General features: G+C 36.9%; 1 protein-coding gene across 4 annotated transcripts in view; it reads left to right on the top strand.

The window, feature by feature from the left end:
- pde1ca (phosphodiesterase 1C, calmodulin-dependent a) overlaps positions 1-26,639 on the top strand; it is an 84,941-nt gene that overhangs the window by 40,351 nt on the left and 17,951 nt on the right. For all 4 annotated transcript variants that reach the window (XM_065258546.2, XM_065258547.2, XM_065258548.2 and 1 more), the window contains 9 exons: positions 14,955-15,068; positions 15,418-15,600; positions 17,500-17,566; positions 22,014-22,130; positions 23,065-23,205; positions 24,618-24,718; positions 24,803-24,931; positions 25,221-25,322; positions 25,488-25,608. In XM_065258546.2, coding sequence (XP_065114618.1) covers positions 14,955-15,068; positions 15,418-15,600; positions 17,500-17,566; positions 22,014-22,130; positions 23,065-23,205; positions 24,618-24,718; positions 24,803-24,931; positions 25,221-25,322; positions 25,488-25,608 — 1,075 coding nt within the window. The remainder of the gene's footprint in view (positions 1-14,954; positions 15,069-15,417; positions 15,601-17,499; positions 17,567-22,013; positions 22,131-23,064; positions 23,206-24,617; positions 24,719-24,802; positions 24,932-25,220; positions 25,323-25,487; positions 25,609-26,639) is intronic.

Consider the following 26,639-nt stretch of genomic DNA (forward strand, 5'->3'; position numbering starts at 1 on the left):
TCTATCTATCTATCTATCTATCTATCTATCTATCTATCTATCTATCTATCTATCTATCTATCTATCTATCTATCTATCTATCTATATTTCCATCCGTTTATCTATCTATCCATATGTCCGTCTATCTATACTTCCGTCTGTTTATAAATATGTCAGTCTGTCCATCTATCTATCTGTCTGTCGTTTATTTAACAATCTATCTGTCCACCCATCTATCTTTCATATATCCGTCCGTCCGACTGCATTTCTATCCATCTCTCTGTCCGTCTATCCATCTATCTGTTTTCCTTGCGTCAATCTATCTGTCTGTCTGTCTGTCTGTCTGTCTGTCTGTCTATCTATCTATCTTTCCGTCCGTCCGTCCGTCCGTCCGTCCTTCTATCTCTTCATCTTTCTCTCTGTCCACCCATCTATCTTTCATCTATCCGTCCGTCCGACTGCATTTCTATCCATCTCTCTGTCCGTCTATCCATCTATCTGTTTTCCTTGCGTCAATCTATCTGTCTGTCTGTCTGTCTGTCTGTCTGTCTGTCTGTCTATCTATCTATCTATCTTTCCGTCCGTCCGTCCGTCCTTCTATCTCTTCATCTTTCTCTCTGTCCACCCATCTATCTTTCATCTATCCGTCCGTCCGACTGCATTTCTATCCATCTCTCTGTCCGTCTATCCATCTATCTGTTTTCCTTGCGTCAATCTATCTGTCTGTCTGTCTGTCTATCTATCTTTCCGTCCGTCCGTCCGTCCGTCCGTCCTTCTATCTCTTCATCTTTCTCTCTGTCCACCCATCTATCTTTCATCTATCCGTCCGTCCGACTGCATTTCTATCCATCTCTCTGTCCGTCTATCCATCTATCTGTTTTCCTTGCGTCAATCTATCTGTCTGTCTGTCTGTCTGTCTGTCTGTCTATCTATCTATCTATCTTTCCGTCCGTCCGTCCGTCCTTCTATCTCTTCATCTTTCTCTCTGTCCACCCATCTATCTTTCATCTATCCGTCCGTCCGACTGCATTTCTATCCATCTCTCTGTCCGTCTATCCATCTATCTGTTTTCCTTGCGTCAATCTATCTGTCTGTCTGTCTGTCTATCTATCTTTCCGTCCGTCCGTCCGTCTGTCCTTCTATCTCTTCATCTTTCTCTCTGTCCATCGTCTATCTAACCATCTATCTGTCCGCTTATCTATCTTTCATCTATCCGTCCATCCATATGTTTTTCTATCCATCTCTCTGTCCATCTATTTTTCAGCTATCTATCCGTCTAGCCATCTTCCTGTCCGTCTGTCTATCCATTTATCTATATGTGAGTATATTAATCTATCTATTTGTCCTTCCGTCCATCTATCTATCCATCTATTTATCTTTCTGTCATCTATCTAACAATTATCTGTTCGCCCATCTATCTTTCATCTATCCGTCCGTCCGTCTTTCTGTCCATCTCATCTTTCTGTCCGTCTGTCTATTCATCCATCTATCTATATGTCCGTCCATCTATCTATCCATCTATCTGTCCATCCATGTACCAATTATCTATCTGTTTGTTTATTTATCCATCTATCTATTTGTCCTTCCGTCCAACTATCTATCCATCTATCTATCTAAACGTTCATACTTTTATCTATTTATCTATCCATCCATTTATCTATCCATCTATCTAACATCTATCTGTCCCCCAATCTAACTTTCATCTATCCATCGTGTTTGTCTGTCCTTCTATCCATCTATCCATATGTCTGTCCATCTATCTATATATCCGTCTGTTTTGTATTCGTCTATCTTATCTGTCCGTCTGTCCATCCATCCATCTATCTATATGTCTGTCTATCTATCTATCTATCTGTTTGTCTTTTCATCCATCTCTCTGTTGTCCATCTATCTATCCATCTAACTAATGCATTTGAAAGAAGACACATAAAACAAATTTTTATAAAATACACAAGCGCCTTAAACCTTGAATGTTACGTTTAATATTCAGACGCAAGCGTTTGCTGTGCTCACCATCAACAGAGTTGGACTGGATTTTAGGGTGGTCAAGGTTATGGATCGATATTCATATGGAATCCTGTTCGTTCTGTCCCACACGTCACTTGGCTATATATAACACAAAGTACAGTCAAGCCATGAATGCCCAGGTCATATTTCAAAGGTTGTGTTAGTAGAGCTGAATAGTTGTCGAGTTAGTTGCATGTGGAATGTTGAATTGATGACGTCAGTTTTATGCATGATTGTGCAACAAAATTCCCAGATACCCTCAAGTGTATCCCTATAATGTCATTCAGAGGACTTGTGGAGCGTGCATGTGTACTCACAAACATAAGTGATTGCATACTTGTATACCAGTTGACCTTCATGTCGTCACTTGAGAGCAGGGGCGGGGGGGTTAAGGATAAATGGGATTGTTCGGCTTGAGTGACAGTACAATGTCTGTTAAATCCTTATCAATTATCAATGCAACGGCTGCACGGCTCCACTCAAGTGTTACCAAATAAAATAGAAGGTTGAATATTTAATGAATGCCTCTCTCTCTCTCTCTCTTTGTTTATCTATATCTCTTTATATCTCTCCCTCTGCCCTTCCTAGCTGTTGAGTATCGAAACAAAATTAAAATCGTCATGTCACCTGTAACCCAAAGCTTTTTGTGACCTTCACATTACTATTACATTTGTGAGATATCGTTTCCCAGATTGATGCTTAGTAATTGCTCGGTAAACAGGGTGCACCAGAGCTCCCAGCATTGCATTGTGCCACCCGGGCAGCATAGATAAATGCTTTTCCTGAAGAGACTTGAAGTCGCAAACATGATTTTCATTATGGCACAGATGGTCACTTCAAGTTGTGGCTCTTTTTAAATGCCAGCTAAAAAATCCCTCGGTGTTGTGCTATTGCCAACACAGCTGCCCGCAAATTCCATCACTGTTTTAAATTCACACATAGTCCCCAAATAAATTTGATAGGATGTGCTGTAAGCTATAGGCTATTAAAAAAAGAGAAACAAGCTGTCAATAATGTTTCTTCCATAATACATTTTATTTGATTCTGACGGGTCACACAGTTTTAATGGTGTGTAATGGTGCTGTATGACACTGGATCGTGTCTGATGCTTTCAGATGGTATAAGATACATAATCTCTATAACATTCATCTCATTAATGCTTTGTGAATTTACTGAAGCAAAAGCTACTTTATTTTAATAACATGAGTCACTCAAATTTCTTTTTTGCCATCAAAACTGTATATTGGCTATTTCGTTCTCCCTTTTTCATCTTTTTATGCAAATTTTTTCTTATGTTTATCATTTTCCGACATAACCATAATTCAAACCTCAGTATTTGGTTTATCTTTCTTAGCATTTTGTTCATCTTGTCTCTGTAAAAATGTAGTCTATAAACAATATTTGATATGTGAAGCTGTCATTCCACCCCACTGTTTTCAAACAGATGAACAGATTGCAGATAAAGCATTCAAGAATCTTTATGGCCTTTGTAGTTTTATGCATTCGGAACATCTACCCATGATTGAATGAATCTGTTTTACCGCTTCAGAGGAACAGACAGTGTGTGAATATATATTACATTTGAAAATTATTTCTGACAGATGGTATGAACCGCTCTGAATTAAATAAGCTAAATTCTGTCATATTTCGCAACCCGTTGTCGATCATTCCCGGATTGTCTGTTTCGTGAGAGGACGATTTGTTTGTTGTTTTTAAAACCATTGAGATTTACCTGTCTCTTAATTAGGGATGCTCCGAAATGAAAATTCTTGGGAGAAACAGAAAAAGAGGAAACCAAGGCCGAAACACTGAAAGAAATTATGCCAATTATTGGTACCATTGCATTTATGGCTATGACTGTGTACTAACTTTACTAGGGGTGTGACGGATCACAAAACTCAAGGTTCAGATCACATTACATTTTTCGAGGAACGGATCGGATTATTTTTCATTTAAATTACTTAAATTACAAACATTTATAAAAAGAACAAAGTTGCGCATTAAGTAAGGTCTGAAATTATTATTAGGTACAGAAATCGAATTAAATTAATCATAATACTGTCTTTATTGTATAAATTAAATATAATTATTATTTTTTAAGAGTTACAGAAGTGATTTTATCTTTGTCTTGGGTTGTTTGACTAACATTAATGACACAGACTTAAGTGGGTTAATTGAGGTTACTGTCTCTTTAAGACTAAAATAGGCACAGACTGGTTTCTGACTCTAATCTATATATACACACGTAGGACATAAACAGATGGTTTTTTTTAGACAAAGAATACTGTGGAGATCGTTTTGTTTTGTAGAAAGATTTTATGTTTGCTTGCTTTTTGAAACGCGTCTCTCCGTGTATGCACTACTGAGTGCACTTAAACTCGCACGCACACACAGACGGAGGGCGATTTCCAAACGGCGCAGCATAAACAAACAGTCATTCCACATAAAAACATTGCGTTGTTTTTCATTGCTCTATTCGCCAAATGTATTTTAATGTACTACAGTTTGAGACACAGTGGCGCAACTATTGCTATAGTTTACACATCAAGAGTTCTGATCTTTGAAGGGCATAGGATTGATCCGGTCTGACTGGAGCTGGACCGGACACATTCAACCGCATGTGCGTCTGTGCGTACAGAAAATTGCTCACTTTAGCACCTTTTTGCGGTTAAATTGTTTAAAATCAATTGAATTTTAACATTTGCAAGCCTTTGAAACACGTGCAACTGATAAACTTTCCCTACTTAATTTTGCGTATTAATCCGTGAATCGCATGCAAGCCGATCTGTGATCCGTACTGATTCACGACCTCGGAAGCTAGGAAACACCGCAGACATGTTGCTTCAGACATTTCGGCCGTATTGTTTCGATGATAAAAGTCTTTCGGCCGAAAACCGAAAAATGCTCTTTTGGGCCATTTTCAAACAAACATTTTCGGGGGCCGAATATTTGTTGCGACCCTCTTTCTGATCTTTCTTGTCTGTTCTCCTTTGTCTTCATTGATTTGTTTCTGATTCGTTTTAATGATGGAGGATAGTCTTACCCTACTGCTTTTGGTTAAAAGATCGCCAACCTACTGACTTTATCAGTTCAACACTCTTTGTACCTTAGCCTGAGGCAGTATCCTACAATTCTTTTATAATAAATAACTGATGTTTGTTGTAGTTAGTAGACAACTAAATGAAATATTCAGCCTTTGACATTTCCCACTGTATATGGCTCAGCATGATATTGTGAGGTTGTATTGGATGTGACCGGAATATATCCTAATCCAAAACCATCAGTACCTTCATGTTTTGGTCACTGGTTTACAAATCTGTCTGTTAGCAGTGGATGAAGGAGCCACAGACATCATTTCCATTCAGTGCACGAGTAATTTTGCCAGAATCCAATTAGAGAGTCGTTAAAGGAGATTACGCTGCACTTAGCCCTGTTCTCTCCAACCTGATTAAAGGGTTTATAGAGATTTTACTGTGTTGTGCTTCACAGACAGGTTTAAACCCTGTGAGCTTGAGAAGATCGGTCCAGCAGTGGTTTATATGCTTCATCCCATGCTATGCTTTGGTTCTGGAATGGCTTAACACACTTGTTGACAGGTTTTGAATCATCTCTGGTCTGGTGGATTATCTATTAAAGAGGTGAGATTAAAGAGGTGTGTGAAGCTTTTAAGTGCTGTTGCGGGGCAGGTAAATCTTCAAAAACGATATTTATACCAAATGGCTGATGAATGCTTTATTGTGACTGGTTGAGAAATGTTCCACAGGTATGCATTATTTTTTTTATATATGCACACACCTGATCTGTCAAATGTCTTAAAGCAGTCTTAGCAATCTTAGCTTCTTAGCAATGTCTGTACTGTAGTAACCGTAGTAAAAGCGGAAAAATTGACTCAGGTTCTTGGAATTATGTGGTGTAACTCCGCTTTGCGTCGTGCCACATTACCACTTTGGGTGTGCATTATTTTCGATTAATTCAATGGCCCGTCATAAATAATTCCTTAGGGTATTCATTAACATATTAGGTATCATGTTCCGTGAAGATATTTTGTAAATTTCTTACTTTAAATGTATACAAAAAATTATTTATCATTTATAATATGTGTTGTTAAAGTGCACCTATTTCATTGCTAAAAAAGTTATTTTGTGTATTTGATATAATACAATGTATTTGTGTGGTTTATGGTTAAAAACATATTTTTTCCACAAACCGTATATACAAAGCTCATCAAGCGCTGTGTCCCTGATTGGCCAGCTAATCTGTTCGTTGTGATTGGCCTGAATATATATATATAATAATTCTGACGTCAGCCAGAAATGTGGCGCTTCTTACCATGTTTGAAAGATTTGGTCACAATGCAATGCTGACAGGAGTTAACTTATAGTCCAAGCGGAAAAAATTATGACAATGTCTGTCATGTCCACGTCAACAGGCCCAGGAAGTAAACTGTTGCCTACAATCCATGTGTTTGTTGTAGTTTAAGAAAAGAGATATACGTTGGAAATGATAACTTGCGTCATTGTTTACTTTGGGGTTTGTACCTTTTGCATATTGTATTTACATTGGGGTTTGTACCTTTTGCACATCTTACACACCCAAGGAAACATACAATCATGGATCGGACCATTGGTGCTCTTTAAAGTCTTAATTTTTTCAATATTGATTTTTTTTGCACCCTCAGATTCCAGATTTTCAAATAGTTGTATCTTGGCCAAATATTGTCTTATACTAACAAACCATACACCAAAGGAAAGCATATTTATTCAACTTGATTTAAAAAAATTACCCTTATGACTATTTTTGTGGTCCAGGGTCTTAATACTGTATAATTTACTGACAGATCCTAAAAGATTGTACATTTTTTATTTATTTTCTGTGAACTTAAAATTATAGATAATATTTATTAGGGCTGTAACGGTTTAAATTATTCACGGTTCGGTGCGTGTCACGGTTTTATGGTCATGGTTTCAGTACGTTTTGGTACACTTTGGTCACAACAGGCTGCTATACAAAAATAAAAACCTAAGCCATTTTTAAACCTCTCCCAAAATCAACATTTTCACTTAAGAGCACTTGTATTATTATATTACATGTACCAACTTTACTGTGCACATAAAAAACAACATAAAATATCTAGTGCACTGGGTTACTTTTTATATTCTATGCCACTATATTCAATTTTTTCACAAGAAGATCAGTTTGTTAACATTTAAACACAGAAGGCAATGTGTGCTGTTTCTGTCTGACCTGTGATCGCGTGCTATCAACAACACCCTGGTGATGACGGCGCAAGCGACTCGTCATATTGCCTTAAAGGAATAGTCTACTCATTTTCAATATTAAAATATGTTATTACCTTAACTAAGAACTGTTGAATCATCCCTCTATCATCTGTGTGTGTGCACGTAAGCGCTGGAGCGCGCTGCGACGCTACGATAGCATTTAGCTTAGCCCCATTCATTCAATGGTACCATTTAGAGATAAAGTTAGAAGTGACCAAACACATCAACGTTTTTCCTATTTAAGACGAGTAGTTATACGAGCAAGTTTGGTGGTACAAAATAAAACATAGCGCTTTTCTAAGCGGATTTAAAAGAGTAACTATATTTTATGGCGTAATAGCACTTTTGGGAGTACTTCGACTTGGCGCAGTAACACCCTCCCTCTCCCATTATGAGAGTGAGAAGGGGAGCGGACTTTTCAGGCGAGTCGAAGTACTCCCAAAAGTGCTATTACGCCATAAAATATAGTTCCTCTTTTAAATCCGCTTAGAAAAGCGCTACGTTTTATTTTGTACCACCAAACTTGCTTGTATAACTACTCGTCTTAAATAGGAAAAACGTTGATGTGTTTGGTCACTTCTAACTTTATCTCTAAATGGCAGCATTGAATGAATGGGGCTAAGCTAAATGCTATCGTAGCGTCGCAGCGCGCTCCAGCGCTTACGTGCACACACACAGATGATAGAGGGATGATTCAACAGTTCTCAGTTAAGGTAATAACATATTTTAATATTGAAAATGAGTAGACTATTCCTTTAAGCATACGGCCCCCGCAAATTTTACAGTGTTGTCCACGTTTTCTTAAGCATCGCTGCTGCAGTAGACTTAGATGAAGCTGGCTGTGCCTCGTGTAGCGTCTTTTCTCTTTCGCTTGCCACGCTAAATGGTCCGACTCCGCACCACACACGCACACACACACACACATTTGCATACTTTGAGTTGATTAGACAGGTACTCTTACCTAAACACACGCAGAGCTTATTCAGAACCATACATTAGCGGTTTTATGCGTTGTTTTTTCACCAAACTATATTAGAAATGCATGGTCGAATCAAACACGGTGCACTGTGGTGCACGTGCGTCCCGAACCGTGGAAGGATAACGGGACGATTCGATTCTTTACCAAGAACCATTACACCTCTAATATTTATGTAATTTGGGGTACAAAATTGTCTACATTTTAATGAAAAGGATGCAAATTTGCAAAAAAAAAAAACTTTAATTGCTAAATAGGCTTAACATGTTGAATGTTAGTAACATTTCTTTTGATTATATATTTTTTGATAATTTGGATATACGGATGAATATGACCTTACCGTTTCTGTATACGCCATTGTGTTAATTTAATTTAGGGATGTTTAAATCTGGTTTTTAACATTTACTAATCCCATTCCTTACTTCTTCCCATAATTTATTGCTCTTTCTTATTTACACATAAATTTACGTGACCAAATGAACTTTTCATTGTTTATGTCTAATTTGAACTTTGGAGGTTCAAGAAAAGTCGCTGGAGAATATAACGTCACTGTTTTCAATCCAAAATTTTTCATGTTCCTTTGGCCCCGTTAGTGTGCTTCCCCGTGGCCCTACGGTAGTGAGTCAGAAATGGAGAACTAATGAGAAATCAGGGTCCTGACCCGTCTTCCCTTCTAAAACCACATCCGCTGGGAAATTTAAGCCCTGATTGTTTGGGACCTGATTCTCAGCATGTCCTTGTGGTCCAGTCCCCCACTATGCAGCAGGAAGGCATTTGGGGCCCCCCGTGGAAGCCACATATGTTTCAGGCTACATGTGCCAGTCGCCTGACGCATCACACATCACCATGGCAACCTTAGCGGTACAAGAGCTCGGGTGAACAGAATCACAAAGTATAGCTCACCAGCTTTGTCAAGGTCAAATAAATAGTCCACTCAGCACAAACATGTCAAACCTGCTTAGATACTGTATATAATAATGTGGTTGATGCTAAATATAATTGCATATTTTGAATAATATGTATTAATGCACAGCTGCCATTTCAATTTGGATGCTACCTGCATAGGGACGTGGAAGTCCTACCCAGAATCTCGGGACGTCTTGTGCTCGTAGACATCCTACAGCTTTTATGCATTTTCACGGTCAGAAAGTGTGATAAAGCCTCAGATTTTCAATGACTGACCTTAAAACAGACAGTCCTTCTGATGGAGATCGCTCAGTTTGGGGGAGGGTTGAAAGAAGAGGGCTTGTAGCTGGATAAGCATTTATCAAAAGCTGATTCACTTGTGTGTGCATGTTTGCGTGTGTAATACGTTGAAAAAAAGGTAAAAGGTAAGAGAGGAGATTAAAGGAAGGATTAAAAGTGACCTTGCACAAAGCTAAAAGACAACAGAATTGAAGTCCAGATATCCTGTCTCTCCCGGGAACTCTGCTTTAATAGCATTTCTCTGTACCTGCGTTGAGGGAACCGTTTCTAGATGACCTTTAGGAGACCAAGATGTGGACCTCAGCATTAATAGTATGTGTAATTTTACAGCATTCTTCTCCAAATCTGTAAAAATATACTGGTTGTGACCTTAGGCTCCAGTTGGTCTGCTTTGTAAACACAGAACAGGCATGATGAATCATCAGCTTCTTGTTTTTAGGAGCTCAAGACTAGCTGAAGGATATATCGGACAACATCACAAAATTTAAGCTAAACTGCATAGTCTTTATTGCATTTTGGTGCTTTGTTCGTGGGTTGATGCTGTTGAGGTCTGACTTGTTGTAGTAACAGGTAGTGTTGTAGTCAAAACCACCTAAACTGAGACCAAGTCATGACCAAGACAGGCCAAGACTTTAAAGGGTCGAGACCAAGTCAAGACCAAGACATGCCGAGACCAAGACAAGACCAAGTTTTTGTCTTTGTCTATATGCAAATAAAAGTGAACAAACACTAAAAAGCTGAAATCAACTTAACCATTTATTCTGAACTGTCTTTCCATGGCTTGCCATCCACTTAACACAATGCAGGTGTTTTTAGTAATAAAATTAGAAAAATTGTCATTGGGAGAAATGTAAAAAATGCCAACATCATATGCCAAACCTGAATAAACTGCATAAAATGAATAATAAAAAAATAAATTTGTGATGTGCCATCAGTTGTGGTCTCAAGCGGTCTTGAAATAAAATTCAGAGTCCTATTTGTCTGAGACCGAGACAAGACAGAGTAAAAAAGCAGTCGATTCCAAGACGAGACCAAGACCTTTAAAAAGTGGTCTTGAGACCGGTCTCGAGAACTACAACATTAGTAACAGGTCTGTCATTAAAAAGTAATGTTTTTGTATACTGACCTCACTTTATGTCCAGTTGTTCATAATATTGGCTTTGGGTTTGAAAAAAAAATGGCCTCCAACTCCATGAGAAAAGACCTCCAGTTCTCTGGAGACATCAGCGGTTCCTAAAACACATCAACCACAGATTGATTTAAGCACTGACAGATTAATCTTTTGGGCATTTTCACAATTCAAATTCATAATTTATGATGTTTTCTGTTTTTTTATGTAAAAAAGAAAAAATTCATGTCATTACAGTCGAAGTTACCCATCACTGTTAGAAAAGAAATTGTCCTATGTGGATATGTACCATTTAGGTACAGACATGTATACATTTCATACCAATATGTACTTCACAGGTACGTTTATGAACTATTTGCATGCAAAGGTGTACTTTTTAACTGGTGACCATTTTATAGGAACCATTTTGCGTGACATTTAAAAATTTTGTATGATGTGGTATGATTTTGTGCTGTACATTTTCAACACAAGCGTGCCCAAAGCATGATGACATTTTAATCTATAAATTCAGTTCCCCATTGACATACGTCTTTCACATATTCTTCTCCCAGTAGAGATTACATCAAGGAAACCAAAACATCAATAGCTACGTTTCCATCCAAAGTTGGGAATTAAACGTATGCACATAATTGGAATATCGCATTAAACATTTACTATAAACATGCGTTTCCATCCAGTGATCTGGGGAGAGCAAAATTGTCACTTCCTGATAAACTAGCGCTGAATATCAGTAAGAAAGCCATGTATTTAACCATTTTCATGGCACGCAGCCGGAGACGATAAACTATAGACTACATGGGTAACATGCTTTCGGATGTGGATTCCTGCTGTTTGAGTTGGCAGTCAAGAAAGACAGTCCTGTAAAGCAATATTAACGAACCAATAAGATCAAAATCTTTACCTGTTAATTTCAGAACTTTCAAAACCGCATTTTAGATGCTGGGCAATGAGTTCTGTAAGATGGTTAGTCCAGTTATGCCATCCAATGCGCAAAGTTACACTTTTGATGCGCATCTAGGGATTTATTCGGTTAAAGGGCCCCTATTTCATAAATAAAAAAACTTTATTTTGTGTATTTTGTATAATAAAATGTGTTTGCGTGGTTTATGGTTCAAAAACACATTATTTTCCACATACTGTACATTTTTGTAGCTCCAGATTTCACTGTCTTTCTGAAACGCATGGATTGGAAAGCTCTGTGTCCCTGATTGGCCAGCTAATCTGTACGTTGTGATTTGCCTGAATTCCTCTGACGTCAGCCTGAAATGTGACGCTCCTTACCATGTTTGAAAGATTCGGTCACAATGCAATGCTAACAGGAGTTAACTTACAAGCTGTGAGTCTGAAGCGGGAGGAATTATGATAATGACGGTCTTGTCTACATCACCAATCACAGGAAGTAAACTGTTGCCTACTATTCGTGTGTTTGTTGTAGTTCAAGAAAAGAGATTTACGTTGGAGACGATAACTCGCGTCATTGTTTACTTTGGGTTTGTACCTTTTGCATTTCATTAACATGTACTAATACACACTTACACACCAAAGGAAAAGTAAAAATGTGAATTGGACCATAGGTGCCGTTAAAAGTGTTTCCATTGCAGTTCATGCGCATGTTTTAGGAATTTATCGGACTCAATTATGCTCATACATTTTTATGCAAATTTTGGCGTTTTCATCCAGCATTTTTATGCACATCACCAAAATGTGCTTAAAAATAGGTGGATGGAAACAGTCTGCAGCTACTGTATGTAGACGCATTTCATCCTTTATCGTTTCCTGTTCGTTGACGTCACCTCAGCAATTAAAATTAAAGCATGTTTATGTTCCTTACGTTTTAACTCACGATCCCGCTCGCAACCCTTCATGTGTAACATGCTTATGATGAACCAGGCTTTAAGACGGAAGGCGTGGTCTAACGGTCTAATCGGATTGTGCATCTAATTGTGCTTTTTCTCTGTATTAGAAAGGTCACGCATTGTGTAGCGGTGGTCGAGTGGCATGTCTAAAGAATTTTTGCTCTTATCATTTCTGCTCCGGACAGATTCTAGGAAGTACTAATCCTCTAATGGGATGGCATTGACTTGCGGCATCGATTTTGCATGTTTGTCTGAAGGAAGGGATTCCTCGGGGACACCAATGTGGAATGTGTTTCTGTTCTGCTTCACTGGTTTTGATAACATTGTTCAAACAGCGTGTCCTCGACCCCGTTTTCAACGTCACGCTTTTCAGTCGAACGAGAGCACTTCATTCAAATTACACAGATGTCGACTACTAGAGTAGTCACGAGAGGTTGCAATTTTGGGTAGAAATTGATTAAAATAAACTACTAAACGACAGACTACTGCTGTCAAATGGATCAACTCAATTATTCATTGTGTACTAATTTTGTTTATTTTTATGTGAACATATGTGAGTTTGAAATTAACAAATTTTGTCCAGATTGGTCACGACTCATTTTTTAATTGGTCACATGGATGAAGAAAGGATGGTGCATACTGTCTACATATGAAGAGTTTGGTTCCAAATCCATTTTGACTAATTTGGGTAAAAACGTGTTTTCTATAGCAAGAAAGTGACAAGATGAAAACCACTATTTTCTGTTACAAACTTAGCATCTTTAGGTTATAATAACATTAAACATTCAAATCCATAATTTGATTTTCAAAGATTTATTATAAAAACTGATTATTTTTTAAAATGCTATAAATCTTTTGAACTGATATATAAATGTGCATTCAACTTTGCCATGTTATATTCATTTAGTTGACTAGTGGTATACACTGATTAAAAAAAATAAACATTAATGGCATTAATCAAAACACTCACTTTGTCATATTAAGAACACTGTCATTGATGCTGTCATCCTTGGGATGTTGTCGCTGAACTTTTTTGACAGCGATCAGCTGTAAAATGTTTTGGTCCTGCTCGATTTTTGTTGACTTCAAGTAAAATAATGTAAAGTTTTTCATAAAATTGGGGTCAACGTGTTAGCATGACAGAAGCTTGATGCTGTTATGTGAGAACAAGCAACAGACGCCATTTTTCTTTGCCCGAGTGTATCTGGCGTGAATTCTTTGATTTTGATGGCTTACGTTTTTTTTCCGCCACAGAAAACCATCACAGGTTTATCAATGCCATTTAAAAGTATTATTTTGTTTTTGTTTGTTGATCACAAAGTAAAAAGTAAATGAGGAAAACTAGGATTCTGTGTGTATCAACGCGCCGCCCTTATTGTTTTCAATGCATGGAATGGTGCGCTGTGATTGGTTGAGCGGATTTATTCCATTCTGTAGAGAAGCAGGAGTGCCGTTTATCTCGTTTTGGGAAAAAAGGGAGAAAAGATGACAATACACAATACACGGTGGATATCGGATTTTGCATAAAATGAAGAATTTACTTTTTAATACTGACCAGATACATACTGATTTGGGTGGTAACAAACACCTTTTTTTTTATTAATCACGTTTTGGAACCAAACTCTTCATACATTATTTATAAGAAAAACATGTTTTTCATGTAAATATGTGTATAATTAAATTTTTTACATTAGAAACTGTGATTGAAAATAATTGTAATGCAATGTACGTTAAAATCTCATCATGTTGTTTTAGCAGCTGAACACAGTGAACAGTTAAATTGAGTTGTCGGCATTGAAAAGGATCCTTGAAAAAATTCACTTTATTATCTTTAGTAATAAATGTGATGAATAAATATTTTCTCGTTAAAAGCTTTAGGCAACCACAAACCACAGCTGACTGTCACCTCACAGCTTCAGCTCAACTTTTTACTCAAAGTTTTTAACAATACTAATATATCAGATGTAAAGATTTGGTTTAAATACCCATGCAAAGTCTCTATTAACGTTTTAAAGCATTTTTTGTTTTATGTTTCATAGATACGTAAGTGCAAATTATAGAAACATTAAAAAATAAAATAAAAAATATTAGCCTTACTTCTCCATTTATTGGATATTATTCCTTCTGGTTTCTGCATTTGAATTCACAGAATTCCTGAAAAAATATGTTGTCTCCAAAAACTTGTCCTTTTTTGTCACGTCCATAACGCATGCATGTTTCCATCACCTAAACTAGAAAACATGAGTTTAGACTGATCTTTTTCTGGTGTCTTTATCATCAGGAGTTTATTCAAATATAAACAGATAATTACATTTAATTATATATTGAAAATAAATGAATTTTCTGAGAAATTATATTACAAGTTTTGACTGCAAATGTCACATCAACAATGCTGAAGTTGTCCCCATATATTAAAGCAAATTTACCTTCAGATGATATAAATAATATTTCATAAATGCATCAAAATTGCTACATTTCCAATGTAATAATCAGATTTTATGTTTTTTATTGTCTGATCGCAGGTTGAGATGTTTGGTAAAACAGCTGGAAAGAGGCGAGGCTTCTGTCGTCGACCTGAAGAAAAATTTAGAATATGCCGCTTCTGTTTTAGAGTCTGTCTACATAGAAGAGACGAGGTAATGAAGACACACACACAATTAACACAAATTAAACCTATCCTAAATAAACCAACACATTTGAAGTCAGGGTTAAATTATTGGAGAAGAAATGAATGAGGGATTGACTCAAAAACTTAAGACAGCATCTAAGAGAGACATTGTGGCGTCCATCAAATTGAATATAGTTTAGATTATAACAGACCTCTGTAAAATCATATTTAGGTGATTACATTGTTTGTATGCACTTCATCTTTCATGTTTCCTCTTGTGATTTGTTGCTTAGAGGCTTTTCATCTGACGTGATCAGGAGTGACACAAGTTACCCATTTACGTTCCTCAGATGGCATTTGTGTGTGTGTTTCTGCAGGCGGTTGGTGGACACAGAAGATGAGCTGAGTGACATTCAGTCTGACTCCGTTCCCTCAGAGGTACGCGACTGGCTGGCGTCGACTTTCACGCGTCAGATGGGGCTGATGCTGAGACGGTCAGAGGAGAAACCTAGATTTCGAAGCATCGTGCACGCGGTGCAGGCTGGGATATTTGTGGAAAGGTGGGTTTGGGGGGTTTCTCCAAGGTCATTGAAATTAACTCTTTCCCTGCCAAAGACAAGGTTTTACGCCAATCCATATAGCTTATAAAACACCACATCATACACAGATTCAAAAGCGGTAAATACTTGTTTTGATATTCGTTCTGAATCAGGACTTTAACAAAAGTCCTTTACAAAAATGCCATTATTTTAGCCTTTTTTCAAAACTTTTTGAACAGGTAGGGGTGTGGGGTTAGTTGTAACACGGACTGTTAACATTGTTGCACAGGGTTGAGCCTGATCTCCCGCAAATTATTGGAAATGTATAATGTCTTTCCAGAGAGTTATTGATGAAAGAATGTTTTGGTGGCATGTAAGTAAATTTTTTCATCATGTTTTTTTTTCAGTTTCTATGTTGGGTGTGTAAGATACCAAATCCAATGCTATGTCTTATTAATCAGTGTCTTGTTGACTAAAACATAGCATCGTTTTGAAATATGTCTGCAGCTCTTAGGAACTTTTTTGGTGGGCTTGAAAATATTTTGACCCAGCGGGGTTAATTGTAACGCTGTGTTACAACTAACCCATCAGCACTTACGATATGAAAACCGCTAACGTTAGCGTAATTCTTGTCGTTGTTTTAAATAGGCTACACAGGAATGATTGCTGGCTGCCATCAAAATAAATGTGCCTGTCTTATCAAAAATTGTGTGTTAAATTAATTTTCGTTCATATCTTTAATATTGAATGAATAAGGTCATGTCAAAGATTGAAATCATAATGAAATGAATGGCTAAAATCTGATTTTGATGCTCATTATCTCAGAATTTGATTTTTGAAACTGTAGTATGGGTATTACAGACTGGATCACATATTTAGATATTTGTATCCAATTATAATTGAACTATTGTTAGAAAAGGGCTGGATGAATGAATACAGTGTGGAAACCTGTCTATTATAGACAGATATATAAACAATATCCACTTCAAGTATATAGACAAAATAGTATTGAAATATTTGCCTGCAAACTTAATTTTTAGCAAGTGTTACAACTAACCCCACCTATGGGGTAAGTTGTAACGTTTGCACTTCTGTCACGTTTGGTGTAATTGTCCAAGAATGTTAATAAGTACTAGAAACAAACTTCAACTCCTCATTTTTAGCAGAGATGTGTGTGTTGCTTGTGTAAAAATATAATTCATCAAACTCAAATATTTTTTGAATGATTCAGCCAAAACCAAAAAGTGTTACAGTAGGTTGTGCCTACTGAAATAATTTTTTTTCAAAGGCTTTAAACTTTTGTAAAAAATCATAAAAAATGGCTGGAAACTTTTAAAAAAAAGAAATGCTGGTGGGGAAAGAGTTAAGCAATTTTAAAATCATCTTGTAAATCTGTTAAAGTGTGATTCATGCATTGCAGACAAGAAGTTTCTGAAGGATAAGGATAAAACAACAACCCCGCAGCAAACACATTGGTCATTTTGCATGCAAATGAGGGCATTTCTTAAAGACTCAGTAGACAAAAGTTCCTCTTAGTCATTGTTAAGGCCTGCAAGAAGGGGTGAAAAATGGTCAAAGTTTTTGCTGCAAAAAACTGACTAACTTTATAAATCAATCTCAAGAAAAAAATATAAAACAATAAAGCATGACCCCTTTAAACTCTCAGTATCCCACTGACAGTAGATAATAACCTTCAAAGTATTGATTTTGGGCTGATACTGTACATCTCAACCATGGACACTGATGGATTGCACACTGCAATGATAAATTGATCAGGATTGACCTGATGTCCCCTGCTGCATTCCTATCATGTGCCATCTCAGTGCTGCATGGCCTTTAAACGTTAATCTGGACCAATAGCAAGGGATTCCTCACCTGTTTTTCTCTTGCATAACGGTTGTTGTTATCTGTTTCCGACAGGATGTACAGACGGACCTCCAACATGGTGGGTTTGAGCTATCCGCCCAGCGTGATCACAGCCTTGAAGGTAAAAATACTTGTTGGCACGTATGCATAAAGACACATACTGTAACCTGGTGACATCATTATGGTCGTCGCAATGAGCATTGACGTATTTTGAATGCATACACACAAAGTTACAAAAGCTTGGGGAGTACCCTTTCAGAAAGTACACCTTTGTACCAATCTGTACCTACATGGTATTAAGACTTTTTTAAAGGTGACCATCCCAACTTTAGTACCTTTTATCTGACAGTGTAGTAGCTTGTTTGAAGAACAACACAAGGATGTTGGCAAATCAAACCGGATCTGAGGCGAACAAATGGCTCTGTTTAATCAACCAATGTGCAAAATTGATCTTTCCCTTAGCCAGCTGGGTTACCTGGCAGACACGTACATGCAAACACATAGGCGAACATGTGATTGACTGAACGTAGGGAGAGTTTAGCTTGTGGTTAGGTAAGTCTCCGTTTTTGCATGAAATTATAGTTCAAATTATCACTCCAGCAATCCGCTGTGATTTGACAGAGAGTGGCCATTCATAGCTGATATCAGCTGTGTTGCTCACCATCTCCCATCAGCCTCTCATTCATTTTTGATTTTAGCAATTTGTGGCGGCACGACTTTGAGTTTTATATCTTTCACTTTTCTCACCACTTCGTTTTCTCATAAGTCAGACATCCCGCTGTGATTCTAAAACTGCCGACTACACAAAAGGTGACTGTACGATGTTTCTGTGTCTAAAGTTGTAGTCAGTATACGTCTATAATGCACATGATTTATGAGACAGTAAGCTGTAAGTTTTTTTTTCGACTGAACTTTATGGCAAAAAAGCTATTTTATGGACCATTTAAAGAGTCACAAATGTATTCAATAAATGCACTGTAAGTTGCTTTGGATAATGGAATATATATATATATATATATATATATATATATATATATATATATATATATATATATATATATATATATATATATATATATATATATATATATATATATATATATATATATATTAGTGTTTGAAAAACATTGAAACCCATTAAATTGCAGGGAATTTCTCAGTTTTTTTTTTATTTTCTGTCATAGTGGTTTAAACATCTAGGCTGCTATCAGAAAAGGCAGAGATTTAAACTTCTGAGGAGAGACCAAACAGAGTAGAGATCTCCTGCAGGCCTTAGTGACTCCTATATGTCCTAAAGAAAAGCAATTTTCCTCTCATTGCTTTATCTACAATTGAATAAAGCTTTGGATAAAAGTGTCTGCCAAATGCATAAAACATAAATAAACTTCCAATGTAACATATAAATATATAATGCGTTAAGAATACATGAATATATCAAGCGACAAGAATAACAACAGCATACTAATACTTTTTTGTCCAATTCAAACACCAGTTATTTGCTTAATCGGAAATAATCTTAATTGAATCTTCCAGTTTTAATAATGAGAATTTGTTCTGTTAGTTTTCTTTGTTAGCTTTATCCACAATTATTTAAGACCTTTTAATAGTGCAGATGCACCTAGAGGGTTTTGCATCTGAGCTCTTCATGTGTTATTCACTTGACATACGGGACAATTTACACATGCACATCTGCCTCACATTTAGGAATAAATCAATTCAATTTAGATAAAACCCGATCAGATTGTGTGTGTGTTTTAGAAACAAGGCCCCAGGTTTCCGCCATATGCCCAGTTACTGTCTGTCTGGCCTTGCAACAGGATTTTGGCCTTCTCTCACTGATCTCAGAACAGTCAATGATCTGAATATTTTTCTCAGAGCATGGAGCTATATAAAGCTCTCAGCACTGACTGTGATTGAGCACCGGGCAAACCTTCCAATCTGAGGATCTGAATATTTAATGTAGCATTTTCCAAATCTTCATTGCAACCAACTAATCAAACCCACATAGATATTTGTTTTTAAACAACAAGAAAATAAAAACTAAGAATGAGTGAGATAACAATGAAAATAGAAAAATGGAGAATGCAGTTTTTTTAATCTTCTAGTTAAAGTCTTTTCCTTTAAAGATCTGGAAAGGGTTATACATGCTATCGCTTTATCCTGCCTGGACTAATTCTCAATGCTGGAATATCTCGGTTTTCTTTTACAAAAAAGGTAGTTAGTTAGTCTCAGATCCTGTAGTTTGGTCTCAGAAGAATGTTTTAGATATTTATAAGAGACACAGTTGAGATTAGGGACCTACCGTTATCATACAATTATACCAGAAGTGACAGGAGTGCAAACGTTACAACTTAACCCATACATTTTTTAACAGAAATAATTCAATACAATTCTGTCTATATACTAATGGATATTGTTTATATATCTGCCTATAATAGATAGATATTCACAGATTCATCCATCCATGATCCTTCATCTAACCATTCTTGTACACAAAAAAATTATTCATTCAATTTACTCAATTTTTTAAGGTAAGGGTTGCAATCAATTTATTTATACTACATTTAAACAAAAGTTTTTATTTTATTTTCCTAATTTTTTTTAATGTAGCTTAAATAATGATTGCAACCACTTACCTAAAAAAATTGAGTCAATTAAATGAATAATTTTTTTCAGCGTATACATTAATGCATATAAATAGATTTGGAAAGGGCTGCACAATTAAGGCAAAAAAAAAAAAATCATAATTGTGAGTTATTTCCCCTGATATTGTATTAACAGTTATCATTTTGATGAATAGTATTTGCATTGTTTACATTTCATTATCATTGTATACCTGAGGCTTAATTGTAACACTGTGTGACAACTAACCCCGCTGTTTAAAAATGTTTTAGCTATCAGTACTAGGAGTTGCTGACATGTTTCAAAATAGTGTTATGTTTGAGGTAACAATACAGTGATTAAAATAATATAAGGTTGGATTTGGTGACACACCACACAAAAACATAAGATGTAGAAGTTTCCTTTTTATGCCTCCAAAACATTTTCTGTTCAATATCTTAATCAAAACACATCAAAACTTGGAAATTCACAGGAGATCATCGAAGTAGCGAAGTAGTTGTGTTACAATTGACCCCGCGTTCATTTGTGCCCCGCTCACATCTATACTTAAAATAACACAGTATTAAAATAAAGCAATAAACCCCAAGAAGCAGTGGGTTACCAGTGCATTTTATAACAGCTAAGGGGCGTTGTTAGGCACGACGCAAAGTGGAAAAACCCCCTTAGCTGTTATAAAATGCACTGTAACCACACTGATTTGCGGGGCTTATTGCTTTTATAAAACGGTTACTTGATATGCATAGCAGGATTTCATAAAATTAAACACAAATAAGTTGTAATTATATTAGTACAAATATTACTCTTCCGCCAAACGTAGTTCCTCAGAATCAAGTGTGGCTGAAACAGAGCACTGTTCCCAACCAACACAGACACAGCAAAGACACAATGAAAATATGATTTAAGACTGTGGTGTTTATTGTAATAAATCAACATTCATCTAAAATATACATTAACATTTATATTGTGCAACTGTTGAAGTGATGATCAAATATGCTTGGAAGCATGCATAACTCTTTCCCCATCAGCGTTTTTTTTTTTAAGTTGCCACCCAGTTTTAGATTAATGCCTTACAGAAAAATGATCTTCTTTAAATAAACATAAAATATAAAATGAAAGAACAGACGCTCTGCTATCTCTGCGGAGATAATTCCATTTTTGTGAATAACTTTTGTAAGAGATCAGATTCAGAGCCACGACCAAAACTTACAAAACTTGTTTTTAGTGTTGAGTGAATGCGTCAGTGTTTATGTTGGGTAAGATCGCCACCCAGTGGATAGCGGAAATATGAATTTGAGGTATAAACTCCTCAGGGACCGTTTTCTCTTTATTGACGAGATGACTCAACAATATTTATTGACATTTATCTGGATATTGCCATTAATTGTGCAATTGTAGACAAATAAAAAATATGATTAAAGACTGTGGTGTTTATTTTCATAAATCAGTACGCAGCAACAGTGGCGCAGTGATAATTACTGTATGTAATGCGGTCTGAACCGTTGGGTTACCGGGGTATTTTATCACAGCTTAGAACGCGTTTCAACCAATCAGAATGAAGAACAAGAACTGCCTGTTTTATAACATAGAATAACACATCATAATTGTATTAAAAATCAGTAATATTTGTAAAATAAAAAAAGTTCAATTAAAAGCCAAGGAAATGAGAAAATTTTAAAGCCGTTTTTAAATTCAGATAAAGTGGGGGCTATTTTAATGACAGGAGGTAATTTATTCCAGAAGGTAGGGCCAGCCACTGCAAAGGGTCATTTTCCTCTTGTCTTTAATCGAGTTTGGGGGATCTGGATCTATCCATTTAGTCTTGTTGTATCATAGAAGCAATGAAGACTTCAGAGATTTAAAGAGAACTGAGCTGATATTTACTGTATATCAGATGAGTGTATATATGCAAAAATGCTAATAACTGATGTTTGTTGCTGTTGTTCCAGCATGTAGATACATGGTCATTTGATGTCTTCACACTGAATGATGCCAGCGGAGAACATGCACTGAAATTTATTTTTTACGAACTTCTCACCAGATACGACTTAATCAATCGCTTTAAGGTACATTTCTCTATTTCTTTTCTTCTTAGGATTTTAAGTCTTAAATGCTTTTAGCTCTTTCTCTGATGAAAAGAGCAGATTTAGGTAAACTAATGTAATTGTATGTTTACATAAAAAAAATGAAATCTAAGGTATCGTGTTTAGACTCAACCAGCCATCGTGTATATGTTGATCAAGCAAGGATACTAATCAAACCACAAATGTGACCCTGGACCACAAAACCAGTCATAAATAGCACTGGTATATTTGTAGCAATAGCCAAGAAAAAAATTGTATGGGTCAGAATTATCGATTTTTCTTTTATGCCAAAAATAAGTAAAGATCATGTTCCATGAAGATATTTTGTAAATTTCTTAGTGTAAATATATCAATACTTTATTTTAAAGAGTAAATGCAGTTGCTAAGGACTTCATTTGGACAAAGGTGATCTTCTTAATATTTTGCACACTAATGGTGCGTTCACACCAGACACAGAAGAGGCGGCAAGTGCGAGTGATTCACATGTTAAGTCAATGCAAAGATTCAAATAGGCAATTTGAGCTATATAAGCCGTTCCCATGACGCGAATTTACACTTGAATGTCTCGAATGAAGCGAGTAAACTCAAAATGTTCAAGCGTCCAACTACGCGCAAATAGCGCATTTTTGCCGCCTCTTCCGCGTCTGGTGTGAACGCACAGCTAGATTCCAATTAGATTTAAATAGTTGTATTTTGGTCAAATATTGTCATATCCTAACAAACCATACATCGATGGAAAGGGTATTCATTTAGCTTTCAGATTATGTATACTGTACATGTATACATGATGTATACAATTTCATAAAATTGACCCTTATGACTGGTTTTGTAGTCTAGGGTTACAAAGATTATAAAGTGCTATCACAATATTCAATGTTAATCTCATATCATATATCTGTACTCTCTGTTCCATCAGATACCCGTTTCTGCTCTGGTGTCTTTTGTGGAGGCTTTGGAGGTGGGATACACCAAATTTAAGAACCCTTACCACAACCTTATCCACGCCGCAGATGTCACCCAGACGGTTCATTATCTTCTGCTCAAGACTGGCATGGTGGTAAGTCCAGATCGGTGCAATTGATGGATGGATTGGTTCACAATGCATTCATGTGGAATAATGCCAAGAAACTTTTTCCTGCAAAAAGTATTTTGATATTGTTAAAGAGTATATAAAACATATCTAAGATACATTAAATAGTTTTTGCTTCCTGTCTAAACAAAATTATTAGTTATAATTTGCACAGTTTGGAAGGAAGTCATGAAGAAAGCAATTTTGTCCCAAGCCTCGTGAATTTAAGTGATGGCTCTGCTCCCAGAGATCTCTGTATGTTTATATGTGCTTAGAAATAAACAATCTTGCACGTCTAGTCCGCTGGGTTGTTTATTATTATTATTACTACTGAAGCGGGATGCTGAAGCATGTTTTATTAAGCCTGAGATCACGCTCGTGGTATTTATGGAGGTTCGGGGTCCTCCGAATGCGAGTATGTGCAGCGGCCTGTCTCATGCCAATCAATAGAAAGTTAATCTCCCTCGACGTCTCCAAACACGCTTGTGTCACTCCCGCCGTGGGCTCATTAACCTCTCACTGATGTGTAGACATCACACTGCACTTCTGACAAATTATTTGCCCCCCAGCATTTACACCACTGATTATTTATTTTTGTCATACTGGCGCTACAGTGATTTAGTGCTAATATAAAAAAACGTCACAAGCATTAATTCAGAAAATGATGAACGAATAGAATTTCATTTCCTTCACGCTTATCTTCAGTTCAGCAGTACAGCAATATTATTGATTGAAGCATGCGTAATGAATCTGCATTGTTTATGTTTTACGTGGTGCTTACACATGCAAAACCTTTCTGACCATGTATGCGCTACATAGGCTGTTTCTCAATATGCGTTCTTCAGCTAACTTGCATCCTTGTGTTCTCGCTCTATGTCATCATTAACCTTCGAAGTTCAACTCCAATTCTCATGAACGCAAGTACAGAGGATGCCTGAAAATACTTGGATGTGTTCTTGATATCAAGGATGCATCGAGTGCAGACTTGCGCGCTGAAATCGCTTTACGCCCCAGAAGTCAATGCGGCAACACAATGGCAGAGTTCGTTCTTTCGAGGTCGCCTAGCAGGACCGATCTCCACGAGAACGCAAGTCCGTTCTTTCCGTTCTTGGAATTGAGAAACAGCCATAGGTTTGGGACAATAAATCTTGTGTGCTTCTTCTGTGGTGCATATTGAGTTTCTGCATGAGAGCGCCCTCTGGCTTTTGGATGTAGAGGCATTTCCCCGTAATTCATTGAGAACCATAGCAAGAATAATCACACAAATAATCGTCCCAACTCTAACACGTCACTTTTCAATGGGAGTCGAAACCATAATCTTTGCGCTACTAACACAATGCAGTACCTACTGAGTTACAAGAATACTAATGCTGAGCTTCTGTTTTGATCTGTTGTTTCAGCACTGGTTGACCGAATTAGAAATCTTCGCCATGCTGTTTGCCGCAGCTGTGCACGATTATGAACACACCGGTACCACCAACAACTTCCACATTCAGACCAGGTGCGTCCATTAGAACGAAACAGTGAATTTTTTGTCATGCAGACATTATTCTTATTCGTCTCTAACATATGGCACGCTTCACAGGTCAGACTCCGCCATACTGTACAACGACCGTGCCGTTCAGGAGAATCACCATGTGAGTGCCGCATATCGCCTCCTGCAGGACGATGACGAAATGAACATCCTCTACAACTTGTCCAAAGACGACTGGAGGTTAGAAACATGCAGGCAAACTCAATATTGTCTGATGTGAATGTACACTAAATCAGCACTACCATCTTTCACAAATAGATTTATGTATTTGGCAGACACTTTTATCCAAAGGGATTTACAGTGTTTTCAAGCTATACATTTTATTAAGATGTGCCTTACCTGATAACGAGCCTACAACCTTTTAAAAGGTTTAATAAAAAAATGTAATAAAATTACAGTACCCTTATATAAAAACGTTTAATGAGATGACGATTCATATTGAATGCAAATATAAAACTTTGTTTCCCAGGGATTTTCGTACCTTGGTGGTTGAAATGGTCCTGGCCACGGACATGTCCTGCCACTTCCAACAGATCAAAGCCATGAAAAACTTCCTCCAGCAGCCAGAAGCGTAAGTTGTGCACATCAGGGTACCGAGAAGGAGGGGCTTTAGCTAAACAAACAATGTTCATGCAAGTACATTTCTGCATCTACAGAACTTCATATCCACATAATGAGAGGTTGGACAGAGTGTTTGTAACAGCTCTGAGGGGCTGAACATCTCTGTCCTCTACAGGATCGATAAACCTAAGGCCTTATCTCTGTTACTGCACACGGCTGACATAAGCCACCCGGCCAAAAACTGGAACATGCATCACCGCTGGACCACGTCGCTGCTGGAGGAGTTCTTCAGACAGGTCAGTTTACTGTTAGTCACTTAACGGCAAATATTTTACAGTATTATTTTTATCATTTGTTTTGATCTCTCTCTCTCTCTCTCTCTCTCTCTCTCTCTCTCTCTCTCTCTCTCTCTCTCTCTCTCTCTCTCTCTCTCTCTCTCGCGCGCTTATTCCGTCTCTCTCAATTCTTTTGCTGTATTCCCATTATATGGTCATTGCCACTCTGATCTAATCTCAAATTGAGTCTTAATCTTATTTAGCATTCCAAGCCTGTAACGTCCACTTTAAAAATCATTCATCTCCTCTATACACTCATTTCCATGATCCTACCCTCAACATTTGAATCTTGGCTGGCTGACGCGGTGCTAACAGCATTCGCATCTTTTAGTCATATACTGTATAGTCATTCAAAATATCTATCAACCAAGATTCCCTTCTCGTATGATTGAACAAATCATCCAGTACAAATCAATTTCTTTTCTTAATAAAAATGGTTTTATATCTCATACTAACACAGTGAGCTTTTAAAAGACGCCTATATGATGTCAAACCAATTAATAGCTCATAATAGTCAAGTATGGTATCACATTGGTCCCTTCTTGGAGTTTCAAAAAGAGTGAAATTGAAAATGTGATTTATTGATGTATTAAAATAATATCCCATCAGTTCATTACCAGGTAAAGTGTCTTCAGATATTACATTTGTAACATCAGGTCATGATTGCATGCATGGGGGCGATCAGTAACAAGATTGAAGTCATTGGTTTCTTTAGAGGTCATAGCGTTATTACTCGTCCGAAAGACAATCATGAAAAGATAATTGCAGCGATTGTTGTTTCTTAGGATTAACTGTGATATTTGGATAAAGTGTTATATAATGAGTGATCACGATATGCATGGACGAATTTCAGATAATATAAATGGGCGAGCAATCAAATCTTTTTGATGTCAACCTGGCAAACCAATTACCACACAACACCCCAAACATAATAAATTACTCCTAAAATATTTAAAGGTGCACAATTGTGGCAAGCTGATTGGCTATTAATA

The sequence above is a fragment of the Paramisgurnus dabryanus genome, chromosome 22, assembly GCF_030506205.2.
Source record: "Paramisgurnus dabryanus chromosome 22, PD_genome_1.1, whole genome shotgun sequence".
NCBI classification, from domain to species: Eukaryota; Metazoa; Chordata; class Actinopteri; order Cypriniformes; family Cobitidae; genus Paramisgurnus; species Paramisgurnus dabryanus.